At 48.9% G+C, this 27,575-nt stretch overlaps 2 protein-coding genes across 6 annotated transcripts in view; one reads left to right on the forward strand and one right to left on the reverse strand.

The window, feature by feature from the left end:
• Window positions 1–11,311: 11,311 nt before the first annotated feature.
• Window positions 11,312–15,257, reverse strand: TEX46 (testis expressed 46). The gene is made up of 2 exons (XM_040979743.1): window positions 14,990–15,257; window positions 11,312–11,639 (listed from the first exon to the last, which is right to left on the reverse strand). The coding sequence occupies exons 1-2, from the start codon at window positions 15,179–15,181 to the stop codon at window positions 11,346–11,348; spliced, it is 486 nt and encodes a 161-aa protein (XP_040835677.1). The 5' UTR covers window positions 15,182–15,257; the 3' UTR covers window positions 11,312–11,345.
• A 1,805-nt stretch (window positions 15,258–17,062) lies between these two features.
• The window catches only part of KDM1A (lysine demethylase 1A), a 76,884-nt gene continuing 66,371 nt past the window's right edge, over window positions 17,063–27,575 (forward strand). For 2 of the 5 annotated variants that reach the window (XM_040979506.1, XM_040979509.1), the window contains exon 1: window positions 17,063–17,532. In XM_040979506.1, coding sequence (XP_040835440.1) covers window positions 17,179–17,532 — 354 coding nt within the window. In that variant the 5' untranslated portion in view covers window positions 17,063–17,178. The remainder of the gene's footprint in view (window positions 17,533–27,575) is intronic. The other 3 variants (XM_040979508.1, XM_040979510.1, XM_040979507.1) reach the window with 3 other exon arrangements.

Consider the following 27,575-nt stretch of genomic DNA (forward strand, 5'->3'; position numbering starts at 1 on the left):
CGGGAAGTAACAGACTGGAAAGTTCACCAGGAACATCCACATGAAGGACTTGGTCCCCCCCCAAGGGAGATGGGGGCCTTTCCCAAGTATGACACAGAGATCTGTGTGATCTGATTCATACCTTTCCAGAAACTTCCCTGGCTTCTGGGCCAAGAACTATGAGGAGACACAGGTGGAACAAGCAGGTCAGCCAGCAGACTCCTCCCATAGGAGGAGGGGCTTGGGCCAGCTGTGCAGGAGCCATATTTCTAGGGACAGTACTTTGGAAAGTGCAGCCAGCAGGATTTGCTGGTAACTTGGGACTGGGCATATGAGAGAGAGATTGTTTGGGAATGGCTCCAACACTCTGCATGTGAGCTGCAAGAATGGCCCTTGATGTCTCCCGGTGGGTAAAGGACCCTGAATGAGGAAGGAGAGGCTGGGGAGGGCCAAGAGCTCAGGATTGCAAGTATTGATTCTGAGATATCTGCATGAAGCTGAGGAAGTGAGCAGGTGCACTTCAGAGGCTGGAGCTAAGCGCTCTCTACAAAGATGGAATTTAGGAAAGCATCAGCAGGTAGAAGGAGAGGCTATTTAAGGCCATCTCAAGGGAATAAGGTAGCAAAAAAAAGGGGGGGGCGGTTGAAATCTAAGGACTGAGGCTGAGGTCCAGCAGATGGGGGTCCTGGGTGAAGGCAGATATTGCAGTCACACAGTGTGGGGGCACACATGGGCCCTCCTTAGGGTGAGTCTCAGGAGAGGAGCCAGTCCTCTGTCTCCATGGACAAGTGCAAGGTCAGCCCTGAGGTCTTGGCTTAGGCACCGGGACACAGCTCACAGTGCTCACCCAGAGCCCCCTGTGGGGAGCACAGCCTGGGGAATCCCTCATTTCTGTCTTAAAGGCAGAGGACCTCTGCAGCCCTTGCACCCCCTCCCAGCCCCGGCTGCTACTTCAGGTTCTCCCAACACCATGCATGTCGCTTTTCCAAGGTCTGTCTTTTTCTTCCAAGGGACTCATCATACACAAGCCCATGCAGCAGGAGTAGAAGTCAACTGGGATTTAAGAGGGATTTCCAGTGGTCACTGGCAAAGCTGTTATTGAAGTATAAGGGATCTGTCTGCTTGGAATGTCCCCCAATAATCCGATTCAAGCGGGAGCTGTTTGGAGGACATCTTTGTCTCCTTGTGACAAAGGACACAACAGGGAGGAAGAGTTGCCTACAGAGAAGCAGTCTGCCATGGACATATTGTTTTGTAAGATTTATGGGACCAGTGCCATAGCTCAACAGGCTAATCCTCCACCTGCAGGTACTGACATCCCATGTGTGGGAGCAATTCATGTCCTGGCTGCTCCACTTCTGATCTAGCTCTCTGCGTGTGGCCTGGTAAAGCATCAGAGGACAGCCCAGATCCGTGGGCCCCTGCACTTACACAGGAGACCCAGAGGAAGCTTTTGGCTCCTAGCTCCAGATCGGCTTGGCTACTTTCCCAGGTACTTTAGCAGGGAACTGGATCAGAGAAGTAGGACAGCTGAGACTGGTGCTCTGAATTGGGATGCTGGCATCACAGGCAGTAACTTAACTTGCCACGCCACAATGCAGCCCCTTCCAGGGATTTTGGAGCAAGAATTAGGAGAGGGCCCAGCACGATGGCTCAGTTGCTAAATCCTTGCGTTGTATACACCAGGATCCCACATGGGTGCCGGTTCCTGTCCCAGCTGCTATACTTTCCATCCAGCTTCTTGCTTGTGGCCTGGGAAAGCAGTAAAGGATGGCCCAAAGCTTTGGGACCCTGCATCTGTGTGGGATACCTGGAAGAGGCTCCTGGATCCTGGCTTCAGATCGGCATAGCATTGGCCGTTGCGCTCACTTGGGGAGTGAGCCATCAGATGGAAGATCTTCCTTTCTGTCTCTCCTCCTCTCTGTACATCTGACTTTCTAATAAATAAATAAATCTTTTTTAAAAAAAAAAAAAGAAAGAAAGAAAAGGCTTCCTTGAACATCCTCTTTAAAAAAAAATTTACAACTATTGAGATTCTCTGTCGGGACTCCAGAGTCCACTACTTTGACCTTAATATAAACAATTTTGGCCACAGTGGGGACAGCCATTGCAGGCGGCATGTGATCACCACACAGAGGACAAAGCACCAAGTAGAGGTCTGAGCCTTCTGTCTGCAGAGACCAGCCCATGTCTGGCAAGGAGCCACAGAAACTTTGACTTGGCTACAACCATCCATTCAGAAACAGCCGGGCACTCTGGCCAGTGTGACTCCTCTCCTTGCTGTGTGGCTGTCCAACAAAGCCCGAGATGAGGACTTGTGAGGTCCACGGCTGTCCCCGAGGTGCTGCCCTCCAGGACAGCTGAGTGGCAATATGTTGTGAATTTTACCTATCAGCGGGAAAGCTGCATCAAATAATGAAATCTGTACCGCACACTCAGGAATGTCTGGCCAGTGGCAACAGAGGCTGGGACTGGGAATCCTGGTTGTGCCCACAGGTCAGGGGTTATCATGAAAACTCACACGCAGGTGGCATTCTTTCCAAGCATGAAAGCACTTCTACTCAAGCTGTGAAACAAACCCTGTGTTTACAAAAGGCACTGCTCAATTTCTTCCAGTTGGTTTACTCAATAGTGTAATGAGCTCAAGACAATGGTCCTTGGCCAAGGCAGTTGCAGTCATTGTTCATCACCACCTGTCTGGAAGAAGGGGAGGGAAGTCACCTCTTCTTCCACCCTCACCTATGATGCTTATGGCTGTTCTTGCTTGATGAGCTTGTCCGGCCCCAGAGAACTGCTGGGTGATGGCACTCTTCTCTAGACACTGACCTCCAAATAAGCCCAGGAATCACCAGTCTACTTTTGGAGGCAATCTCTAGAGACTGTGAAAGGAACTGGCGGTCACGGACCTTTCGAGCAGGCAGAGTGACCACAGCGACATCTGAATTCTGCAGAATGGCAGACGACGGGGACCGTGGGCCCTCAGGGTAAAGGCAGCGTCACAGCAGCCCATTCAGAGTGCATGTCCATCAGGTTGCCCTCCAAAGGAAGCCAACAAGACCTAAAGTCATGGGCACCTAGGTTTCCTTTTCCGAGGGCACTGAACTTACTAGCCAATGGTCAGAGTCAATGTGGACTCAGAAAAGGAGAGGAGGGATTGTGTCCAGAGCCCCTGGGGTCCTGATACATCAGATGGTCTCTTCTCCCTCTTAACGCCCACAAGAGAACCATGAGGGAGTGGTTGACAGAGTCGTTCCTTGGGGCAGCCATCCTGAGGCTTGATGGTCACTGCCACCTGCACACCTGCTAACAACTGTGCAGAAATCAGCAATTGACAAGGGCTGTAGTGACAAGCAGAGCCCCATTGTCAGATGTCATTTTGGGACATGCTAGCTTGTGACAAAGATGATCATCAGATTGAAAACTTGGGTACCTTCTGCCAGCTGGACAGTCAGCCAGATGCCAACGTCATGTCCATGGTGGTCAGAACTCCCAGTAACCAACTGCTGGCCATGTACCAGTCAGAGCCACAGGCTAATAGACCTATGCTACCTTGAGCCACAGGTCAATGCTGTTAGCAAGCAATGCACACTCCATCAGCATGTCTCCTTCAAAGGCCAGGTAATGCCTCCATGGGTTCCGAAGGCCTCAGGGAGGTTTTGCTGTTGGGACACATCTAGGTATGGATCTAGTGCACAAAAGCAATGTGATGTCCGTGTCATCTTGATGACCTAAGTCCCAGAGGCTCTCAGTAGATGCTCCTGGTCAAGGTTGTTGTTTGGGTAGTTCTGTTTCTGTGGTTCTCCTGATGCTTCAGTTCTGGGTTGTTTTCCTGGTCCAGCCACACAGCAAGACCATTAGCACCATCCCATGAAACTGAGTAAAAGGGACTATTTACATAGGGAACCCCCAGAACTGGGTGTTAACTGCCTGGGCTGGTAAATGTAGGGACGCTCATGGCACAAGCCTACCTGTGACCCAGCCCACTCACCCACAGCGCTGAGTCAGCCCACAGGAGGGTTATGGGCCTCAATACTTCATCTTCCACTTTCTGACCCATCTTCCTCCAGAGATCAGCCAAGCCCAGCTGGAAGCAGAGGACAAGAGAACCTGCTGGTGGGCTTTTGGTTTCAAACAGGAAGGTCAAGGGACCTGTCACTCAGGAGTCAGTTGAGTCAACACCTAAGGGGGGTACAGTGGTTCAAATTTGTGTCCCCAAATTCCTGTGTTGGAAACTTAGCTTCCAATGGAACAGTTTTGGAGAGTTTGTGCCCTTTTGGGAAGTGTTTGGGTCAGCAGAGTTCTGCCCTTACGAATTAATTATGCTGCTTTAGGGGCCGGCACTATGGCATACTAGGCTAGTCCTCCACCTGAAGTGACAGCATCCCATATAGGTGCTCGTTCATGTCCTGGCTGCTTCACTTCTGATCCAGTTCTCTGCTTATGCCCTGGGAAAGCAGGGAAGGATGGCTTACGTCCTTGGGTTCTTGCATCCACAGAGAAGATCAGGAGGAAGCTCCTGGCTCCGGACTTTGGATCAGCCCTGCTTTGACTGTTGTGACCATTTGGGGAGCAAATCAGCAGATGGAAGAACTTTCTCTCTGTTTCCCCTTTCCATAATTCCACATTTCAAATTAAAAAATAAATCTTTTTTTTCAAAGATTTATTTATTTATTGGAAAGTCAGATATACAGAGAGGAAGAGAGACAGAGAGGAAGATCTTCCATCCAATGATTCACTCCCCAAGTGAGCGCAATGGCCGGTACTGAGTCGATCTGAAGCCAGGATCCAGGAACTTCTTCCGGATCTCCCACACGGGTACAGGGTTCCAAAGCTTTGGGCCGTCCTGGACTGCTTTCCCAGGCCACAAGCAGGGAGCTGGATGGGAAGCAGGGCCGCCAGGATTAGAACCGGCGCCCATATGGGATCCCGGGGCGTTCAAGGCGAGGACTTTAGCTGCTAGGCCATGCCGCTGAGCCCATAAATCTTTTTTTTTTTTTCTTTTTGTAATTGTACTGTTATAAAAGGGGCAAACAGAGAAAGTTTGTTGAGCTCATTCTTGAGCCTAAAAATGTACTGTCATTTACTCTCTTGGGTCTAAGACTGACTTGGGTCTGTTACTGCCTTGTGCCCCTTCCTGTCTTACCGAATGGGAGGTTTGTCCTACACTGGTCCCATCTCTGTATTTTGGAAGCCCAGAACTCATTTGATTTCTTTTTTTTTTTTCATTATTATTATTATTTTGCTTTAGTTTTGCTTCATTTGATTTCACAAGTTTATAGCTAGAGGGGGATCTGATTTAGGATGGAGCAGTTTACTTGCCTAAGGGCAAAAGACTGAGAAGTGATTCCTGAGATTCTGGACTGAGATTCTGGGGTGTAGACTCTGGGCTGATGTTGGAATGAGTCAAGAATTTGAGAACCATTGGGATGGAATGAGTGTATTTTGTATGTGAGAGGGACAGCAGATTTGGGGGCCCAGCATGAATTTATGAGATCTGAAAGTTCAAGTGTTGGAATTCACTTTGGGACATGCTGTTCCTGCCCTCCAGAGGATCCAGGGCTCAAGGCTCTGCCCTCTTTCTGGTGTATTCCTGGAGTTCAATCTCCAAGCCCGGTGTTAGAGGTATTTGGAGGTGAAGAGCTTGGAAAGCCATTAGAATTAGATGTAGTCGTGGGGTTTGGAGCGATGATGGCATGACTGACTTTAAGGGAGACCCAAGCTGGCAAGCTTGTTGTGCACAGCCTTGGGCACTATGGGGTCCCTACCTGAAGGAATCTGGCCCCTGCCTGCACCAGATGTAACCCAACCATGGACATGAGCTGAGTAACTTTCATTCTGTATCAGTGAGCTAATGTATAGTAGTTGAGCAAAAGTGGCCAAGACAGACACCACCTCGGAAGCAGACAACAGCCAAACATCAGCACTTTGATCTTGAATTGGCAAGCCTCTGCTCTTTATAAGGGATGGAATAATTCCCAAATTGCCAAGTCTCAGGAGGTATTTTGTAATTGTAGCACAACAGATCAAGCTAATCTTAACAAGAGGAAACTGACATGCCAAGGATAAACTCAGAGTTGTCTACATAGATTTGGGATTAAAAGCCAGGCACTTTTTACTCCAAACAAACATAAGATATGAGAAAGAAAGCAAAATGTAAGAGGGCCAGGGCGGGCCTTGGAATCAGTTAAACCACTGGTTAGCATGCCTGCATCCTGTATTGTAGTACCAGGTTTGGTGCTCAGCTCTGGCTCCTGACTTCCAGCTAGTGCGGACCCTGGGAGCCAGCAGTAATGATTCAAGTGATGAAGTTCCTGCCACCTACATGGGAAACCTGTAGTTCCAAGCTCTTGGCTACAGCCCCCCAGGATGTGCCAGTATTTGAGAAGGAAACCGGTGAATCGAACCTGTCTGTTTATGCATGTGTGTCTCTCTCCCTGTATCATTGTCTCTCTCAAATGAATACAAATAAGTAAGAGGGGGCCCAGCACGGTGACCTAGTGGCTAAAGTCCTCAACTTGAATGCACCAGGATCCCATATGGGCGCCGGTTCTAATCCTGGCGGCCCTGCTTCCCATCCAGCTCCCTGCTTGTGGCCTGGGAAAGCAGTCGAGGACGGCCCAAAGCCTTGGGACCCTGCACCCGCGTGGGAGACCTGGAGGAGGTTCCTGGCTTCTGGCTTTGGATTGGCACAGTACCGGTCATTGCAGTCACTTGGGGAGTGAATCATCGGATGGAAGATCTTCCTCTCTGTATATCTGACTTTCCAATAAAAATGAATGAAGTTTAAAAAAAAAACAACAAATAAATAAGAGGGCAGAGAAAATGCCAAGACACACAAAACTATGATCAACAATCACAGATGTTATTTACTGGCTACTGTGTTAACTGCAACGGGAAAATACAGATGAACAGATGTTGGGCTTTTCCTCCTCCAAGTATATAGTCTCACTGCAGGCTCATTAGGGACTGCATCAATGAACATGGATCAGACACCAGCAGGGTGTGAAACACCCTGCAAAGGAGAGCACTGTGCAAAGAGACTTGTTGCTGCAGAGCAAGGGGGAGCTTCCTGAGGTTGCAGTTGTGGAAGACGAGAGGTGTGACGGTAGCTGAGGTGGAAGCATGTGGGATTCCCAGGGGAGAGAGGATGTGAGTAAAGGTGTGAATGCATCCAGGGATGGCCAGTCACGTGCTGTGAGAATGTGCTGAGATGATTCTAAGTGGGAAAGCCACGTAGCTCCAGTCGCACCGTGTCACATGTCAGGCAAACCGTGCCCATTCTGGTGCTCCTTGGGGAGAAAAATCTCAGCTTGGGGAGAGGCTCTCCTTTGTATTGTCATATTTGCTAATCTCACTGTTCGAAAAAAATGGATGATCCAGTACTGCAGCACAGTCACCTGTGACACTGGATCCCATTCAGAGAGCCTATTCCAGCTCTAGCTGCTCCACTTCCAATTCAGCTCCCTGCTTATGTGCCTGGGGAGGCAATGGAAGTTGGCCCAAGTGCTTGGACCCCTGCCACCCACAACAAGTTCCTGGCTCCTGGCTTCTTCAGCTTGACCCAATCCCAACCATTACAGCCATTAGGGGTGTGAGACAACAGAGAGCAAATCTCTATCTAACTCCTTCTTTCAAATAAATTCACAAATCTCTTTTTAAAAATTTTTTGTTTGAAAGGCAAACACACGCACTCCCCAAAAGATTTGCAATGGATAGGGCAGGCTGAAACCAGAAGCCAGAAATTCCACATGGGTTTTCCAAGTGGGTGGCAGGTACTTGAGCCAACAATTGTTGCATCCCAGGGTGCACATTAGCAAAAGGCTAGATCGGAAGTGAATTGGAGGGCCCAGTGCAATGGCTCAATAGCTAAATCCTTCCTTTGCAAGCACCAGGATCCCATTATGGGTGCTGTTTTGGGTCTCAGCTGCTGTTTCCTGTCTAGCTCCCTGCTTGTGGCCTGGAAAAGCAGTGCTAGACGGCCCAACGCCTTGGGACCCTGCACTACCATGGGAGACTTGGGGAAACTCCTAGATCCTGGCTTTGGGTCAGCTCAGCCCTGTCATTGTAGCCATTTGGGGAATAAACCAGCAGATGGAGAATCTTTCGTTTATTTTATTTATTTTTTTTTATCGTTGGGATGGAGGATTTTTCTGTTTCTCCTCTTTGTATCTGATCTGCCTTTCCAATAAATATATGTCAATCTAAAAAAGAGAGAGAGAGAGAATAAGAAGAAGAATGGGTTGGGGCCAGCATGGTGGCTTACAAGCTAATCCCCTGCCTGCAGTGCCGGCATCCTATATGGGTGCTAGTTCATGTTCTGGTTGCTCTATGCTGACCTAGCGTGCCTATGGCCTGGAAGGCAGAGAGGATGTCTCAAGTCTTTGAGATCTTACACCTGTGTGCACCTTTCTCTATCTCTCCTTCTCTACCTTTATTTGAAATCTATCTGTCAAATAAAAAATTATAAATAAAAATGTATAAACAAAAATACATTAATAAATCTACCTTTCAAATTATATATATGAATATATATGTGTGTATGTAATATATATGTAAAGTGGGAATTGGAACCAGCACTGTGGCATAGTAGAATACACCACCATCGGTAGTGCTGTTGTGCCAGATTTTTTTAAGGATTTATTTTATTTTTATTGGAAAGGCAGATATACAGAGAGGAGAGACAGAGAGGAAGATCTTCCGTCCGATGATTCATTCCCTAAGCGGCCGCAACGGCTGGAGCTGAGCCAATCCGAAGCCAGGAGCCTCTTCTGCCCGGATTAGAACCGGCACCCATATGGGATCCTGGAGCGTTCAGGGCGAGGACCTTAACCACTGTGCCACCGTGCCAGGCCCTGTTGTGTTAGATTTTGAAATCCCCAGAAAATCATCAAGTCTAAAGTCGATGCTAAGGCATAAGGTGGTTTATTCAGGTTAGCCTAGGTCACCCAGCAGGGCTGGGCAGAGGGGCAGCCGCAGCCGAGGCTGCAGCAGGATCAGCAGGGAGGACAAAAAAGAGGGAGAGCCAGAGTCCCCCAGCTGAACAGCCCAGCGGTTCTTATACATTTTAGGCTGTTAATTATATAGTCCTGATTCAGCAGGCAACTAGCAAAAAGTACAAATTGATGAGCTATAGGGCAGTGGATCTTATCAAACACCAGGGACCTCCTTCCTGAGGAGTGGTCTGCCTACGTGACCTGCCAGGTGTCCTGCGGGGTGTCACATAGACTATCAGGCCTGAGGTTCACACAGCCCCCAGCCAAGCCATTAAGGCAGAATCACAAAAGGCAGAAAACACTTAGGTTCTTCAATGTTATCCTACATGGGTGGCAGTTCCTGTCCCAACTGTTCCACTTCCGATCCAACTGACTCCTGGCAAAGCAGAGGAGGATGACACAAGTCCTTAGGCCCCTACACCCATATGGGAAACCCAGCAGCAGCTCCAGGTTTCTGGCTTCGGATTGGCACAGTCCTGGCCATTGCGGCCATTTGGGGGAGTTAATCAGCAGATGGAAGATCTCTCTTTGTCTCTCCTTCTCTCTCTGTAACTGCGTTTTAAACACTTTTTTTTTTAAGAGGTTAGAGACAGGTGCATGGATTAGCAGTTAAGTCACCACTTGGGGCTCCCACATCCCATATCTGTACTTGAGCCTGGGTTTGAGTCCCAGTTCCACTTCCAATTCATGTATATTTTTTTATTTTGATGATCTTTACATAGTTGATTAGGGCTCAAAGGATCAGGGCTACAGGAAAGTGGATAATACCATTGTTTCCACATTCTCTTTTTTCCTTCCTGTGACTGGGGGAGGGAGATGATAAAGGGGGAACCCCATCCAGCCTCCCACCCATCCCAGGATTCCCGATGTGAGGCATACTCTGAGGACACTGCTCAAGTGGTTTTGATAGTTCAACAGTTAGGAATTGCTGCCAGTCTCGCCATTCTAAGCATGCTAAATCTCTCCAGAATCCACTGATTGACATAGTCCACCTTAGAATCTCCGTTTGCCCAGATTTTCACTGCCAACATATGGCTGGGGTAGTTGAGTGATTTGTATTGTCCTCCATTCTCTGCTGTGGTACCAGGTGCCCTGTGCAGGCGCCAATGGACTGCCATATCTTCCACGTGCACCTGATTGTGCTGTCCACTGTTCTGTCTGAGCCTCTGAGGAGTTTCAACTTTGACACGTGTGCTCCACGGTCAGACCATGGAACCTGCACTTCTCTTTATGGTTAGGGTTCTGAGTCCAGCAGTTAGATTGGGGAGATCTCCAAAGAAACTTTGTCTGAGGTGATCCCAGACTTGATTCTTGTGTGTGCTTGCCAGTATAGGGTCCAGCATAGTCTGTCGCCCCAATCAACTTATGTATATGCTGATGGTTGCAATTGTTGGGTCAATTCTGTTTCCAGCCCCGCCTTCTACACAAACCAATGGGTGTTACTATCCTACCCATCACATACTTGGCCCTCACACAAACCAGTGGAAGCTTCAGCCTAGTTGGAGTGGCCCACAAAAACCCTCACCAGTCCCAACCCCGTCCCAGTTCCCGTGCTTGCCAGTAGGTACAGTGCACTGGTCCAGTCAGTCCCACATCCCTTTCAGCTCTAATACATGTCAATGGGCATTGAAGCCCAGTTCAACCCAACCAGCTCCACTATGCAGCCCACACACATGATGGTGGGTGCCATTCTGTCCAGCTACCCCTGATTCCATGGTCTGGAAACCATTGAAGGCAAAGCCTTGGGATCCAGCACAGAGGCTCAGTGGCTAAATCCTCACCTTGTATTCCTATCTTCCAGCAAGCTCCTGGCCCCTGGTTTTGGATCTGCTCAGTTCCACTTGGGTCACTTGAGGAGTGAACCAGCAAATGGAACGTCTTTCCGTCTGTCTCTACTTCTCACAGTAAATCTGCCTTTCCAATAAAAGTAAATACAGCTTTAACAAAAAAGAGGCCAGGCCTCATGGGAGGTGATTGGGCCATTATGGGCCACGCCCTTGGAAGAGACTAATGCGTATTTTGGGGGACTGGATCTAGGGATTATGGCTTACCGGGCTGGGATGGTGACTGGGAACAATCGGGTACGGCACCAGATTGCTTGGCACACACTGAGCCAAATTCCTCAGCCCATTCTCCCTTCCTGGCTCCCCAGGTGACTTCAGCTTCACATTCACCCCGACCCACAGGTATCTGCCATGAGGCCCTGAGCAGAGGCCGACAACAGCATCATGCTCTTGGACCTCCAGATGACCTGCTAAATACACCTTTTCTCTTTATAAAGCACCCAGCCCCTTGTGTTTTATTCTAGTGACACAAAACAGACCCATAGGCAGAGTCAAGGTCCCGGTGGCCGAGGATGGCCCACCGATCTCATTAGGCGAGGGACATGGAAGTACAATCAGAGATAGTGGAGAGAGTCGAGCCGTGCCTCCTCCTGCGTCGGCTCGAGAACTGCTGGTGCCTGCTCGATCCTCTGCAGGGGTTCATTTTATTCCATATGATGAACATCTGGTTTTCTAAAACCTTCAGCTTCATCTCGCTGAAGAGAAGCCGTTCAAGAAGCTTGTCCTGGAGGGCAAAGCAGGCCTGCATTCTTTCAAGTTCTTTCGGGTTTATGGTGGTGTTGGTGCAGTTGGCTGCTGGAGTATTTGTTTTCTCTGCCTCCTCCTAAACTCCCCAACCCCAGAAAAAGGGAAACATTTGTTAAAACTGACAATCCAGGTCCTCAGAAAACTCCTACTCCATGCCAGGTGGTTTGTAAATGTTATTAGTGTTTACAACACAGCCTTTAAATGCTTATTCGATAGGCTGGCGTTATGCTGTAGCTGGTGAAGCCACTGTTTGCAATGGTGGCATCCCATATGGGCACTAGTCTGTGTCCAACTCCATTTCTGATCCAACTCCCAGCTAACAGCCTGAGAAAAGCCACAAAAGATGGCCCAAGGGTTAGGGTTCCTGTCTCACATGGGAGATCTGGATGAAGCTCTTTGGTCCTGGCTTTGACCTTGCCCATAGCTGCCTGTTGGCAATCAACTAGGGAGAGGACCAGCAGATGGAACCTCTCTTTCACTGTGTATAACTCTGTCTTTCAAATTAATGAATAATTTTAATATTTTCACATCTGCTGGTTCACTCCTCAAATGCTACAAAGGCCAGAACTGTACCAGTCGGAAGCCAGGATCCTAGAACTTCTGGGTCTCCCACATGGGTACAGGGACTTCGGGACTTGAACTGTCTTCTGCTGCCTTCCCAGGCACATCAGCAGGGAATTGAATTAGAAATAGAGTAGCTGGGTCCAGCACAGTGGCCTAGCGGCTAAAGTCCTCACCTTGCATGCGCCAGGATCTCATATGGGAGCTGGTTCTAATCCCGGTAGCTCCACTTCCCATCCAGCTCCCTGCTTGTGGCCTGGGAAAGCAGTCGAGGATGACCCAAAGCCTTGGGACCCTGCACCCACGTGGGAGACCTGGAAGAAGCCTCTGGCTCTTGGCTTTGGACAGGCTCAGCTCTAGCCACTGGGACCAATTGGGGAGTTAACCAGCAGATGGAAGAGCTTTTTCTCTGTCTCTTCTTCTCTTTCTCTGTAAAATCTGCCTTTCCAATAAAAATAAATAAATCTAAAAGAGAGAGAGAGAGAGAGAGAGAAGCCAGAACTCAAATTGGGACCTGCATGGATGCCTAGACCACAGGTAGAGGCCTAACTCACTATGTTTAGTACCAGCCCTGTAGATCTTTTTAAAAATATTTATTTGAAGGGCAGAGAGTTTGAAAGAGTCAGATAGGGAGAAAGAGAGCGAGGAGAGAGACAGAGAACCCCATTTGCTGGTTCATTCTCCAAATTCCTGCAACAGTCAGGGCCACACAGAGGTGGCAGAGATTCAATTGCTTCCCTCAGGGTCTGCATTAGCAGGAAGCTGGAGTCAGGAGCTGGAGATGGGAACCAAGTCAGGTATCCCAGTATGGGATATGGGTGTCTTATCCATTAGCTAAACACCCATCCCCTTAAAATATTTCAGAGATACGTTTATTAAACAAATTAAATTTTGCTTTAACCTGTTCTCACATTGGCCTGGAAAGGGAGTATCTTTATCACATTTTGAGGGTAAGGGACGTGGGGTTTAGCGGAGGGTTATCAGTCTTTTTTCTCTTAAAGATTTAATTGTTTGAAAGACAAGGGTTACAGAGAGAGCGAGGTAGAGAGAGAGAGAATCTTTTTCTTCTTAAATATTTTTTATTGGAAAGGCAGATATACAGAGAGGAGGAGTGACAGAGAGGAAGATCTTCCATCCAATGATTCACTCCCCAAGTGAGCGCAATGGGCCGGTGCTGCACTGATCCAAAGCCAGGAGCCAGAAACCTCCTCCAGATCTCTCACACGAGTGCAGGGTCCCAAGGCTTTGGGCTGTCCTTGACTGCTTTCCCAGACCACAAGCAGGGAGCTGGATGGGAAGTAGAGCTGCCAGGATTAGAACCAGCGCCCATATGGGATCCTGGCGCATTCATGGTGAGGACTTTAGCCACTAGGCCACCATGCCGGGCCTGAGAGAGAATCTTCTATCTGCTGGCCACTCCCTAAATGGCTGCAAGGACTAGGCTGGTCTGAAGCCAGGAGGCAGGAGCTTCTTCTGGGTCTGCCATACAGGAGTAGGAACCCAATCACTTGGGCCATCCTCCATCATTTTTTCAGGCACATTGGAGAAGAGCTGGAATGAAAGCAGAGCAGCTGGGACTTGAATGAGAGCCCATACAGATGCTTGCATTGCAGGCAGTAGCTTTACTCACTGTGTGCCACAGTGCCAGTCCCTGGGCACATCCGTTTCTCAGTATCATGCAGCTACTTTCCCCCACCCCCACCATCACTTAGCCTCTAAACATAGGAACAGCTCAAGTGGCTCAGTCACCTGCAAGTCACAGCTGACACAAAGCCTCTTGGTTGATGCTGTGCGGTCTCTTTCCTCCCCCAAGGCCTTGGTTAGGTCAGTTGTACAGGAAACCCTCTCCAGGCTCTCCTTTACCGTGGCTGTCACCCACACATTTCTGTCTCCCGAGTCTTTGTCTTTCTCCCACGGCTCTCTGAGCATTTTTGTTAAGCTCAATAAAACCTCAGACTGCCAAATACTTGTGGTTCTGACATGCTTTTCTTGGTGTAGCCTCGCCTGCTTCCCACTCCAGTTATAAGGAACACTTTTGCTCTTTTTTTTTTTTTTTTGGATTAAGCTATAAACTATTGGTTCTTAAAACATTTAAAATCTAGACATTTCAGACATAAAAACATAAATATTACAACAAATGTTTATAAAGGTCACGAATACCAGAGAAGTGCTCCTCCCTTCTGATCTCATCTTTGCAGTGCTAACCCTGAACTTGGTATTTATTTTTCTGTGCATTTCCTTTGCCACTAGTTCTCAGTGGGAGAACATTTGGCAAGTTCCGCAGATGCTTGGTACTCACAGATGGGGCAGAGGGGGTGGCGCTAGCATCCCACAGGCAGAGGCCAGAGATGCTGCCCGCCCCTGCACCCAAGGATCACCCCGGCTGAATGGCCGAGAGCACAGAGGTGGAGGCCCAGAGTCCTAAGCTACTTTTACTGCACATGCGTATCTGTGTGCACTGCAAGGCGTTGTTTTGCATTTTTTGAACAAGCGCTAAAACTTGTTACAGGTACATTTCTGCTGTCTTCATTAGGACAGCTCAGAGACATCAATGAGCAGGCATCTCTTACTTCATTCCTTTTACTTTTTGCAATTGAGTCATTACTGCCACCAGGCAGAGTGACAGCCACGGTGAAGGAGGAGAGCCTGGAGAGGGGTTTGCTGTACAACTGACCTAACCGAGGCCTTGAGGAGGGACGAGATGCACAGCATCAATCAAGAGGAAGCTGCAACACAGGGATGGAGACCCAAGATTTGAATTTCTTATTCTTTCCCTGTTACTCCAGCACCATCCTTGTCTCCCGTTTCTGATTTAGTAGTAAATATCCCCTTATCCCAGCTGAAGCCAAGCCCCTTCTTGCTCACCTTCTGGGGCCCTGAGGGGGTGGACCCGGGTTCATACTTGAGCAGCCAGTTGCTTAGTAATAGCAGCAGGAATAGGAACCCAAACAAGATTGGCTTATAGTTCATGAGCCAAACCACCAGAGCTCCCATGATGCCGGAGGAGGCCAGGACCCCACGGAGACTCCTAAAGAGAAAGAGCAGTTCCCCCAGCATTATGGCAGGGAGGCCCCCGGGCCCTGGGGCCCCCACCTCTGTGGGCTGCAAGGCAGCAGAAAGGCCACCCTCCCCTTTGCATCATAAGTAGCTCCGCCCCCAACCCAGCTGCCGTGTAACAGTGGGGCTACTTACTCCCACACGGAGGACAAGCATCACTTGCATCACCCTGCAACACCTTACAACCACGGGTGATGGAGGCCAAGGCAACACTTGATGGCTTCAACAGCACCTCTGGGCCAGGCCCCTGGGAATCAAATGACTGCAGAGAAAAATGACTCAAAATCTGGAAATGTGTCTGTGCCTATTCAAGTTCATGAATGCCATCTGATGGAGCCACTTGTCATCCCCCACCATGTTAGGAGAAGGTAACTCGACTGGCAAATTGTTGATGCAGAGCCTTGGTGTAAAGTTGTTAACTTTCAATTTTAATGTCTAAGAGCCAGGAGTCTCTTCTGGCAGGTGAAGGGTCCCCTCTATCCCCTCTGGGCCACCCTCCGTTGCTTTCCCAGGCCAAAAGCAGGGAGCTGGATGAGAAATGGTGCAGCCGGGACGTGAACTGGCACCCTTATATGTTATCCTGGCACTCACAAGGGGGAGGATTAGCCAACTGTACGATCGCTCTGGGCCCAGCACAGTAGCATAATGGCTAAAGTCCTTATCTTGCATGCCCGGGATCCCATATGGGTGCCAGTTCTAATGCTGGCACTCGCTTCCCTTCCAGCTCTCTGCTTGTGGTTTGGGAAAGCAGTAGAGGACGACCCAGGGCCTTAGGACCCTGCACCCGTGTGGGAGACCTGGAAGAGGACCTGGCTCCTGACTTCAGCTCAGCTTAGCACCAAAACTTGCCAGTACTTGGGGAGTGAGCCAGAGGATGGAATATATTTCTGTCTCTCCTTCACTCTGTAAATCTGACTTTCCAATTAAAAAAAACATATATATATATATATATACATATAAAAAATAAAGGAGCATTGGTAACAGGAACATGGTCATAGGTATTCCAACCCCCATGTTAATCGATAGGCAAACACTTGCCCCCCCAAACTTCATTAAAATAGTTTACATAAATTACATGTATTTTACAATGATATCTCTATAATTACCTCACTGGACATATAAAACATGTCAGTCACTCCCAGAAAGTTTCCTTGCTCCGGCCGCCAGCCCCACCCTCCCTCCAGGAAGCTGGTGCTCAGCACAGACTCGTTTTACCAGTTTTTGTCAACGAGCTAGAAAACAAAAAACAAAACCCTATGTTTCGAAGAAACAAAAGGCAACTCTAGGTAAGTGTCATAAGTGGAGATAAGATCGAAGAACACAAGCTCTGTTCCAGTGTTGGGTCCTCACAGGTTTTCTAGAGGGTTTAAAGGAACAAATCACCAGCCCCCATGGCTAGGAAGAATTAACTCGGAGGTAGCGAAAGGTGTTTTGTGCACAGGGATCGGGGCTGTGTGAGCTGGGGGAACTGCGGCTGAGAGCCTCGGGGCAAGGGCAGTTCCCCTGGGGCAGGTCGTTCCATTTCCACAGAAGCGCTGGCGTGCCTCACGGTTTCCCCAGTCCAATTCAATCGCAGAGATAAATAAAATGACCTATTAGTTATACGTCTGCCCTCCCCCTCAGACTGTAAGTTCTTTGAAAGCAAAAGCTTCACAGTTCCACCCTTGTTACGTAACGGGCAGCAGAACGAACGAAAGAACGCACGCCGCCGCCTCGGAGGCGCAGGCTGGCCCAGAATCCCTTCAGGGCAGGCGGTGGACCCCAAAGGCCGAGGAGACGCTCTAGGATGCCGCCGTGCCGCTCTAGGCCGGAGGACGCTGCTCTATGGCAACGGGGGTGGGGCGGGGCCTTTTTGTCCCGACGCGGAGGGAGCGCGCTGGTGCGCGTGCGTCAGCGGCCGCTGTCGGCGTCGAGCTACCGAGTCGAAGCGAAGCTCCGGACCCACGGATCGACTGACCGAGCGGCCCCTACGGCCGTCGGCGGCCAGGCGGCCCGAGATGTTGTCGGGGAAGAAGGCGGCAGCCGCAGCGGCGGCCGCGGCCGCGGCGGCAGCAGCCGGCACGGAGGCTGGCCCCGGAGCTGCGGGCGGCGCCGAGAACGGCTCCGAGGTGGCCGCACCGCCCGCGGGCCTGGCGGGCCCCACCGAAGTCGGGCCGGGGGCGGCCGGGGAGCGCACGCCCCGCAAGAAGGAACCTCCTCGGGCTTCACCCCCCGGCGGCTTGGCCGAACCGCCGGGCTCCGCCGGTCCTCAGGCCGGGCCTACCGTCGTGCCTGGGTCGGCCACCCCCATGGAAACGGGAATAGCAGAGACTCCGGAGGGACGACGAACCAGCCGGCGCAAGCGGGCGAAGGTGAGACCCGAACCCTTGTCTCCAACCGCGCTTCTGCGGGGTTTGGGAGGGTTGGGGTTCAGGGGGGCTCCCCCACGGCGTCCCGCTTCCTCTGTTCCCCATCTGGGACCTGGAGCCCCGCGACCACCGACCTGAGTTCCACTTGGCTTCTAGAGGGGCGAGAAGGGAAAGTGTTTGTCGGTGCGGAACCGGGCCTTTTGTGCCGGGAGCCGGCCGGCCTGAGTGCGGGGCGGGGAGATACTTTACTCGTTGCATCCTGTGCGCCTCCTTTTTTTTTTTTTTTTACATTTTAAGTAGCTGGGGGAAAAAAAAATGGCTCCCTGCGGTGGAGCTGTGGCTGGCGCGTCGGTCGGGAGCTGTGGGGCTGCGGGGCCGGGGAGGCTTAGGGGAGCACCTCTCCCTGTGGGCGGAAAGAAAGGACCTGGGGGGGGGGGCGGGGGTTGTTTTGGTTTGGTTTGAGCCTAAAGAGTGTTTTGGTCTTTGTTAAATGCTCGACACTTTTTTTTTTTTTTTTTTTGCAAATGAGTTTGGTGGGAAAGTGTAAATGGGGTGCTGGTTGTCCATTGGGGTGCAGAATCTATGGGAGAAGGAAACCCGGCCACAGAACCGGTGCGTGCAGACAATAGGAGCCTCGCCTCTTGGGGTGCAGCTCACGCCAGCACTTGGTTGTGGCTGAACACCTTCGCACAGGGAGTAGTGCCAGCCCCGTTTTAGGATTGAGGAAACAATGGCAGTGACTTGTGTGAAGTCACAGAGCCGCGGTGGAGCCGGGCTGTTAGCCCCACACGGGTCCTGGCAAGGTGCCCTCGGCGGCTCAGACAAAGGAGCACATGGGACCCGAGCCTGCAGGGCTGCGGGGGCTCTGCCCTCGTGGGTTTTTCTGTTTGTTTTCTGGAGAGTCCACGTATAGTTGAATAGAGTAAAAATAATAAGCAAGTAGGGCGATGTATATAATGCTTGTGAAAATTGCCAACTTAGAGTTTCTCGGGGCAGATGCTGAGGGGGCTGTGTGAGGAGCCCCCCAGATGAATGCTGCCCGGGACAAGCGTCCTCGGACCCAATCGTCCACGAGACCCCAGGCTTCTCGTAGGTGTGCCCAGTGCTGCTGAAATGGCTGTTGGGGGTACAAGCTTTTGGGGGCTTATACCAAGTTGTATGAAAGGCTCAGAGTTTGGCAACCCCAGAGCACTGAGATTCTGAGGGTTTTATTTTAATTTTTTAAAAATTTTATTGTTTCAGTAGAAAACACGGCTTGAAACCCTGTGGCCTTTTCTGTAAGGTTTTTGTTTGTTTGTTTGTTTGTTTGTTTGTTTTATTGGAAAGGCAGATACACAGAAGAAGTTGTAGAGAGAGATCTTCTGTGCGCTGGCTCAGTCCCCAAGTGGCCATGATGATTCACTCCCCAAGTGAGTGCAATGGCCGATGCTATTCCGATCTGAAGCCAGGAGCCAGGAACTTCCTCCAGTTCTCCCACATGGGTGCAGGGTCCCAAGGCTTTGGGCCATCCTCGACTGCTTTCCCAGGCCACAAGCAGGGAGCTGGATGGGAAGTGGAGCTGACAGGACTAGAACCAGCGCCCATATGGGATCCTGGGGCGTTCAAGGCGAGGACTTTAGCCGCTAGGCCACGCTGCCAGGCCCGATGCTTTTTTTTTTAAAGATTTATTTTATTTTTATCGCAAAGTGAGATATACAGAGAGAAGGAAAGTCAGAGAGGAAGATCTTCCGATGATTCACTCCCCAAGTGATCACAAAGGCCGGTGCTGTGCTGATCCAAAACCAGGAGCCAGGAACCTCCTCCAGGTCTCCCATGCAGGTACAGGGACCCAAGGCTTTGGGCTGTCCTTGACTGCTTTCCCAGGCACAAGCAGGGTACTGGATGGGAAGCGGGGCTGCCGGGATTAGAACCAGCGTGCCTATAAATATGGGATACTAGCGCTTTCAAGGCAAGGACTTTAGTCACTAGGCCACCATGCTGGGCCCAGAGCTTTGATACTTGATGGCTGCCTCTGGATAAAGCTGTTTGTTTATCCTTTCATTATTTCATGGGCTTTAGGGTTGTTTCTACTTTTTGCTAAGAGTATAAACACAAATTCTGCGTTGACATGTTGTCCCTTTTCTTGGTTTTATGTAAAACCTAGAAGTGGCATTGCCAGTCATGAGCATTCAGTGTAGCTTTTGGAGGAACTGCCAGTTTCCTGTAGCAGCTGCATCGCCAGCAGTGCCAGTTGTAACTGCTCCCTACCCTGTTTTGCATTGGACACTGCTCACCCTGACAGAGCTTGTCTAAAGGCATGCCTAAAGATGAGCTTCTAGCTCTGTGATCCTTTTGGGGGTGGTTTTTGTGTGTGATAGGAGATGGAGATTCCCCTTAACCCTTTTTGCACGTGGATATCCAGTTGCCCCAGTGCAGTTTGTTGAATGATTGGCACCCTTGATTGATCATGAAAGGGCTTATTTTTGGGCTCTCAATTTTATCTTATTGACCCATATTGCCGTTCTTAGGCCAACACCCCACTGTTTTTGTTACTCCTTGTCAGCTTCAGAATAGTTTGAAATCAGGCAGTGGATTTCTTCAGCTTGGCTCTTTTTATCCTTTTCGTTTCTGTGTGAATTTGTGCAGAAAGGGTGCTGGGGTTTGTTTGGGGGTTGTATTGGCATAATGTTTTTGTTCTTGTAATTCTGCTATGCTTTCCTTTTATCCTGTTAAACTCTTAAACTGTCAAAAGAAAATGTGTGTGTGTATTTATTTGAGGAGAAAACGAAACAAGGAACTGGAGAAATTTCCCTATTTATTCCCAGCCTTAGGAGCCAGAGTAAAGAGACCTTAGGATGTAATACTCACTTAAGCTAGGGGTGGGGAACCTTCTGTCTGCCAAGAGCCATGTGGACACTCATAACAGCATTTGTGTTCTATACTAAATTATGACCCTAAAAATTAGCCTGTTACATAGAGGTATTGAATTTTGAGTCCTGGCCAAAGTTTCCTTGTCTGGGTCAGACCAGTGGCTAAACTAGGTGATTCCATAGGCGCTACACAGCTGTGGACTGGATGGTCCCAACCCCTGACTTAAGGAGTACAAAGGAAGCCGAGACCAATGTGTGTAGACCCTGCTTCAATAATTCTGAGGTGTATGCAGGAGTAACAGCTCTATTTTATGGTGTAAAAACATATCAAGACAAAGGGATCCCCTCTCCCCTCTTAAAAATCACACAGTTGGGGCTGGCGTAATAACCTAGTGGCTAAAGTCCTTACCAGGATCCCATATGTATACCGGTTCATATCCCAGAGACCCCGCTTCCCTTCCAGTTCCCTGCTTATTGCCTAGGAAAGCAGTCAAGGACGGCCTAAAGCCTTGGGACCCTGCACCTGCACAGGAGACCTGGAAGGGGCTCCTGGCTTCTGGCTTCAGATCAGTTCAGCTCTGGCAGTCGTGGCCTCTTGGGAAGTGAATCAGCAGACGGAATATCTTCCTCTCTGTCTTTCCTGTCCGTCTATCTGGCTTTGCAGTAAAAATAAACAAATCTTAAAACCAAAAAAAAGAAAAAGGAAATCACACAGTTAAAATTGTTAGGATGTTGGAAGTGATTAAAAAAATTGATGGTCCCTGGAGCTTAACTTTGAGTAGTTTTAAAATGTAAGGCTGGAAATTGGTAAATTTGATTGTAGTTCAGGAACACTGTAATTTCATGAATGGTGAGCTGAAACAAGACAGAATTTAGAAAAGTATTCACGAGGTACCTGTGCCTTAGCCTGGTAAGGTAAGCCTCCCGGCCTGCCATACGGATGACTGTTTGAGTAGTAGCTACTCCACTTCCCACTCAGCTCGCTGCCAACAACCTGGGTAAGCAGCTGAGGATGGCCGCAAAGCTTGGGCTTCTGTGCCTGTGTGGGAGACCTGGAAGAAACCAGTGGCTTCTGTCCCAGCTCCTGCCTTTCTGGCCTTTAGGGAGTGAACCAGCAGATGGAAGAACTCTGGATTTTTCTTCTCTGTTGTAACTCCGCCTTTCAAATAAAAAATAAGTCTTAAAACAAGAAGTGTTGAAGGCAGGTTAACCTTTTGGAGTTGATTCATCTTCCTGATTCTTTTTTCCTCATGTAAAATAAACTCTGCCATGCAAATTTATTATGTTTAGATGTAAATAAAACACTTATTGCTATTTTTGGTATATATAAATATATATTGGTATATAAAAAATAATATATTACTAGTAATTAATGCCATTGGAGCAAATAATCGAAACATGCTTGGAATATGGTGCAAAGTGGTTTGAGAAGAGGCAGGGGGCCCGGTGGTGTGGTCTAGTGGCAAAAGTCCTCGCCTTGAACGTGCCGGGATCCCATATGGGTGCCGGTTCTAATCCCGGCAGCTCCACTTCCCATCCTGCTCCCTGCTTGTGACCTGGGAAAGCAGTCGAGGACGGCCCAAAGCCTTGGGTCCCTGTACCTGCACCTGCATGGGGGACCCGGAAAGAAGTTCCTGGCTCCTGGCTCCGGATCGGCACAGCACCGGCCCATTGTGCTCACTTGGGGAGTGAGCCATCGGATGGAAGATCTTCCTCTCTATCTCTCCTCCTCTCTGTATATCTGAGTTTGTAATAAAAATAAAATAAATCTTTAAAAAAAAAGAAGAAAAAGCTCCTGGCTTCAGAATGGCTCAGCTCCAGCCGTTGCAGTTGCTTGGGGAGTGAACCATCAGAGGGAAGATCTTCCTCTTTCTCTATTCTCTCTGTATATCCACCTTTCCAATAAAAAAATAATAAAAGTAAATCTTTAAAAAAATATTAAAAAAAAAATGAGAAGAGGCAGGGAGTCCGGAGGCCACAAGTGAAGGCTGGAAATAATGGGCAAGTGAATTTAATTGGAGATGGAAACTAATAGGAGCAAGGTAGATAGGCTGAATCAGTAGTGTTTTTGGTGTAGTTATAGCCAAGTACACAGTGCATGAAGTTTGTGCTGGTCCATGTGATAGTCTTTACAACATGTGGTTAAGTTGAAATTAACATTTGTTTCCTCAGTTGCTCGCTCAGTAGCTATGCTTAGGCAGTGTTGAATGTACAGATAGAAAACATTTTTGTTCTCTCAGAAAGTCCTATCACCACTGAACTACATGAAGTGCAGACCCAAAATGTTACGAGAATTCAGAGAAATATTCTTTAAAAAGACTTATTTAGGCCCAGCGCAGTAGCCTAGTAGCTAAAGTCCTTGCCTTGCATGCACCAGGATCCCATGTGGGTGCCGGTTCTAATTCCTTACCACCCCGCTTTCCATCCAGCTCCCTTCTTGTCACCTGCGAAAGCAGTCAGTGATGGCCCAAAGCCTTGGGACCTTCTCTTGTCTTTCCTCTTCTCTGTATATCTGACTTTCCAGTAAAAATAAATAAATCTTTACAAAAAATTTATTCACTTTCAATCAGAAAGGCAAAATTACAAAAAGGAGGAGAGACAGAGAAAGATAATCCATCTACTGGTTAATTCCTCAAATGGCAGTAACTGCTGGAGTTGAGCTGATCCAAAACCAGGAGCCAGGAGCCAGGAGCCAGGAGCTGCTTCCGGGTCTCCCATGTAGGTGCAGCAGGATCCCAAGGCTGCTTTCTGAGGCCACAAACAGGGAACTGGATGGGAAGTGGAGCAGCTGGCACGTGAATCAGTCTCTATATGGGGCCCCAGCACTTGAAGGTGGAGGATTAACCGATTGAGCCATGAAAGATATTTGTAAGTTTAGAATAATTACAAAATAATTTGCAGAGTAGGTGGGCCGAGAGTTGGTGGGCGATGAATTAAGAAAAAGGCAGGCGTAGTTTTTAGGGAGTTGGACAACACTATGGAGTTTCTGACTAGTATATTAAAAGTGATCAGAGCAAAGTTTAAACAGCTGCTTTGTTAAACGGCCTGAAAATGTCTTGTATTTGAAAGTTAATCTGGCAGGTGTGTCCTAGGTGAACTAAAAGCGGGATGTGAATGCATCATTGTGGGAGGAGTAGAGTGAGAAAGACAGTAAATATGTGACTCTGAGTCTTCCGTGTGTGAAAGAATGACTATCCTTATGGCATGTTGGTGCTGTGGTGAGAAGATGGGCCTGCTGTGGCACTGTGTCACCCCATGTTCAGTGCTTTGTTTATGAAGTGTTGTGACAGCCCAGTATTTATTGAGAAGTAGAGAAAAATATTTTCTGTTTTGCCTTTTTTTTTTGGAGCTTGCCTTACCATCACAAGACACTTTTAAACAGAGATGGTCAAGGAAACTTCATTCTCTGTTTCATTCAAAATGTGTCACTGTGCAAGCAAATGTACCGATCATTTTTAAAGTGTTAGGACTTGTGTAACACATGAGTTTCGATTCATTTAATACCTTTAAAAATTATTAATTTCCAAATAATTCTATGGTTCTATGTAATAGTTCCTTTTCTTCTTTTTAAAATTTTTCTTATTTGATGTTAATTACAGGGGTGACCAGGGTGGAAAGTATCAAGGATCAGGGAAAAGTGGATGAAATCATTGCTTCCTCATTCTCCATTTCTTTTTGTCTCTTGGGGAAGGGAAAAGATAAAGGGAAGCCACACCCAACCTCCCAAATGTCTCAGTAGCTAGGGATGGGGAACTGCCACCCGATATCAACCCAGAATCCTGCTATAGTCCATGTTCCGAGGGTTCTGATCAAGTGGTTTGGATAGTTCTGAAATGCTGTTGATTTTGCCAATCCAAGGGTGAGGCAGTCCTCCCAGTGCCCATTGATTGTCATAGTCAACATCAAGTCTCCATTCACCCCGATTTTGCTGTCATCATTTGCTGGGGTAGTCGTCTAGTTTGCTCTGTTCTGCTTCCTCTGTAATGATGCCAAACAGGCTGCCATATTCTCCATGTGCATCAGGGTCTGTGTCCACTACTACACCTTTTTCACTTGTAGGCGGGACCAAGGACCAAGGACCAAGGACCAGGGCCAGGCTACCTGAGCCCTGCCAGATCTCCCACTCCTGGGGCTCATGAACCTGGCACCCACTTTGCAGGTGGGCCCTGGTACTCAGCCCAGGTGACCTGAGTCCCATTGGATTCCCAACCCCTGGTGCTCACAAACCCTGAGGCATCATCTTGCCCCAGACTGGCATGGCTTGCCTCACCTGAGTATCCACTGTCACATGGCCCCTTTGTAAACTGGCTGGTGTTGTGGCCTGACTCGGCACTCCCCTCTCCCCACACCCTATACTGGTTCTTGGATCTGCCAGTGGATTTTATGAATTAGCCCATCCAGGTCTGTCTCCAGACCTGACCCACATGTATGCTGGTGGGCACTGTAACGTGGCATGGTCAGGGCTGCTCCTTGACTTGGTTCCTGTGCTCACCTGCATGGGCTGCGTCTCTACAAAGGAGTTTCCCATGCTCCCAGTGGCAGATCTCTTGCACACCTGTGGGTCCTTGGCCCAAGTTGGCTTTAGCCACCTCTTGTCCTGGCAGGGACAGTGGCTTTGCTCAACCAGTGCATTCCCATTCTGGTTCTTACTGTTCGGTGTTGCAGCCCAGTTACACCTAGTCCGTGCCCAGATATAGCTTTCTCGTGCTTCAGCAGGACTCGACCCTAGCCCAGCCCATTCTATGCCCACCCTGGTGTTCATGAGTACCAGTGGGTGCTAAGAGTGTAGCCGAGTCTGTCACTGCCCAGACGCAGTAGACACCCACGCTGAGAGAGACTGTAGCCATGTCCCACCCAGCCTAATACCCTCAGTCCAGCTCTTGTGCTCACTGGTGGGAAACCCAACCCAACGGTGGCTTCCCCTTAGCTCCCCAGCCAGGCCTGTTCCCATCCAAAGTTTTTTGGTGTGCCAGTGGAGATTGTACTTTCACAGGATCCCACCCATTCTTAACCTGTAACCAACGGGATTTGTGCTTTCATAGCATTGGACCCATAAATCCCACATGGAATATACCCCTGGACCTAGTTCTCTTGCATGATGGTTAATATCATGTCCCTGCCTAAAGTGACCTGTTTCCTGTTCCTACATTCAGTCAGGTTCTGGGATTAACCCTGCCACACAGGCCTCCTGTGCCGTGTCACGTGGACCAGTGTGTTGTGGTCAACAGTGTTCCATGGTGGCAAGCCCAACTCAGGACTCCAATGTGGGCTGGTGGCTCTGTCTGACCCTTACCGGTCTTCAGGTCTCTCCCCTCCACACCACTGGGTCTCAGTCTCCTTGCTTACCTGAAAGTACAGTGACCCTGTCGTTCTGAGTCCTTCAGGAGTCATTTCTCACCTACATGTACGGTTGCTTCATCCTTGGATGTCTCTAGTAATTTGTCACTTCCAAGTCCCCAGAGTGCATTGCCAGGTGGCCACTGCACTGGCCACCTGGGCCAAGATGGCACCAGTCACGTGACCACAGCTGGTGCTTTAAATTCCTGACTCAGGAGCTAGGTTCTGCCTTTCTCACCTGGTGGGTGTCTGGATTGATTGGGTACCCAGCCCAGGCCGAGATGGGAACCCCTTTTGTTTTTTTAAAGTCTAATCTTTTTCAGAGATTGCTTTATTTTTTTGAAAGGCAGAGTGACAGAGGGGGAGAGACAAAGAGATTGATTTTTCATTTCCCAGTTCACTTCCCAAATGGTTGCAATGGCTGAGGCTCGGCCAGTTCAAAGCCAGGAGGCCAGAATTCCGTCCACGTCTCTACGTGGGTGTCAGGGGTACAAATAGTTGGACCATCTTCTGCTGCCTACCTAGGCACATTAGCAGGGAGCTAGATTCCCATGCAGCAGCCTGGACTTGAATCAATATTCTGACGTGGATGCTGGCCTTGAAGTCAGCAGCTTAGCCCACTGTGCAACGTGCTGGCCCCATGTCTTTTTCATTCTACATTTTTAGCAGGTAGTGGCCCAAGTAATTGGGTGTGTAAAACCCACTGTGGGGATCTGGATTGAGTATCCTGATTCTCAGCTTTGATCTGGCCCAGCCCTGATGGTTGTGGTCATTTGGGGAATAAAACAGCAGATAAAAGTGTACTCTCTGTGCCTCAGATAAACAGTAAAAAAATCTGAGGCATTTAAGAGTAGGCAAATTCTTCCTCTAGATGTTCTTTTTTTAAATATGTATATTTTTATTGTGAAGTCAGATATACAGAGAGGAGTAGAGACAGAGGAACATTTTCCATCCATTGGTTCATTTCCCAAGCAGCTGCAACAACCAGAGCTAAGCTGATCCAAAGCCAGGGGCCAGGATCTTATTCCATGTCTCCCACACAGGTGCAGGGTCCCAAGACTTTGGACCGTCCTTGACTGCTTTCCCAGGCCACAAACAGGGAGCAGGATGGGAAGTGGAGCATCCGGGACTAGAACTGACACCCATATGGAATCCTGATGCAAGGACTTTAGTCACTAGGCTACCATGCTGGGCCCTCTATAGATGTTTTTGATTCTAAGTCTTAATTCTAAGATCTTAATTCTAAATTTTCTTAATTCTCTTAAGTCCCATTTCCTGCAGTCTTTCCATGTGGGTTCTTACTGATAATTACTTGTCAAAAAGCATAGGTTAAGTAATGCTAAAGAGATCATGCTTCTCTTTTCTTTTTTTTTTTTTTTTTTAAAGATTTATTTATTTTTATTGGAGAGACAGATTTACAGAGGAAAGGAGAGACAGAGAAAGATCTCCCACCTGTTGGTTCACTCCCCAGGTGGCTGCAACAGCGGGAGCTGAGGCAATCCGGAGCCAGGAGCTGCTTCTGGGTCTCCCATGTGGGTGGACGTTCCCAAGGCTTTGCGCCGTCCTCTACTGCGTTTCCAGGCCACAGGCATGGAGCTGGATGGGAAGTGTAGCTACTGGGATAAGAACCATCGCATATGGGATCCTGGTGCTTGCAGTTGGAGGATTAGTCAGTTGTGACATCACAATGCCCTGCTTATTGTTAGTGGACATTGTGGCTCTTCTAGAGGGGGCCGGTAAAGAACGAAGTTTCCTAGACTTGACTGAATCTCTTTTTTCCAAGGACATAGAATCTGTCTAATGGGAATATCCTGTAGGACAACTGAAACTACTGCAGGAGACTGGGTTGTGTCAGCCTTT

This window comes from Ochotona curzoniae, unplaced genomic scaffold (assembly GCF_017591425.1).
Source record: "Ochotona curzoniae isolate NIBS_2020 unplaced genomic scaffold, NIBS_Ocur_1.0 contig_3255, whole genome shotgun sequence".
In the NCBI taxonomy this organism is placed as follows: domain Eukaryota; kingdom Metazoa; phylum Chordata; class Mammalia; order Lagomorpha; family Ochotonidae; genus Ochotona; species Ochotona curzoniae.

What these genes read in the sequence shown, in the direction of transcription:
- TEX46 (XM_040979743.1), bottom strand. Translation starts at nt 15,181, where the DNA reads ATGCTGGGGGAACTGCTCTTTCTCTTTAGGAGTCTCCGTGGGGTCCTG. An exon ending in CCCCCTCAGGGCCCCAGAAG is followed by an intron (nt 11,640 to 14,989) that starts GTGAGCAAGAAG and finishes TGGGGAGTTTAG; the next exon opens with GAGGAGGCAGAGAAAACAAA.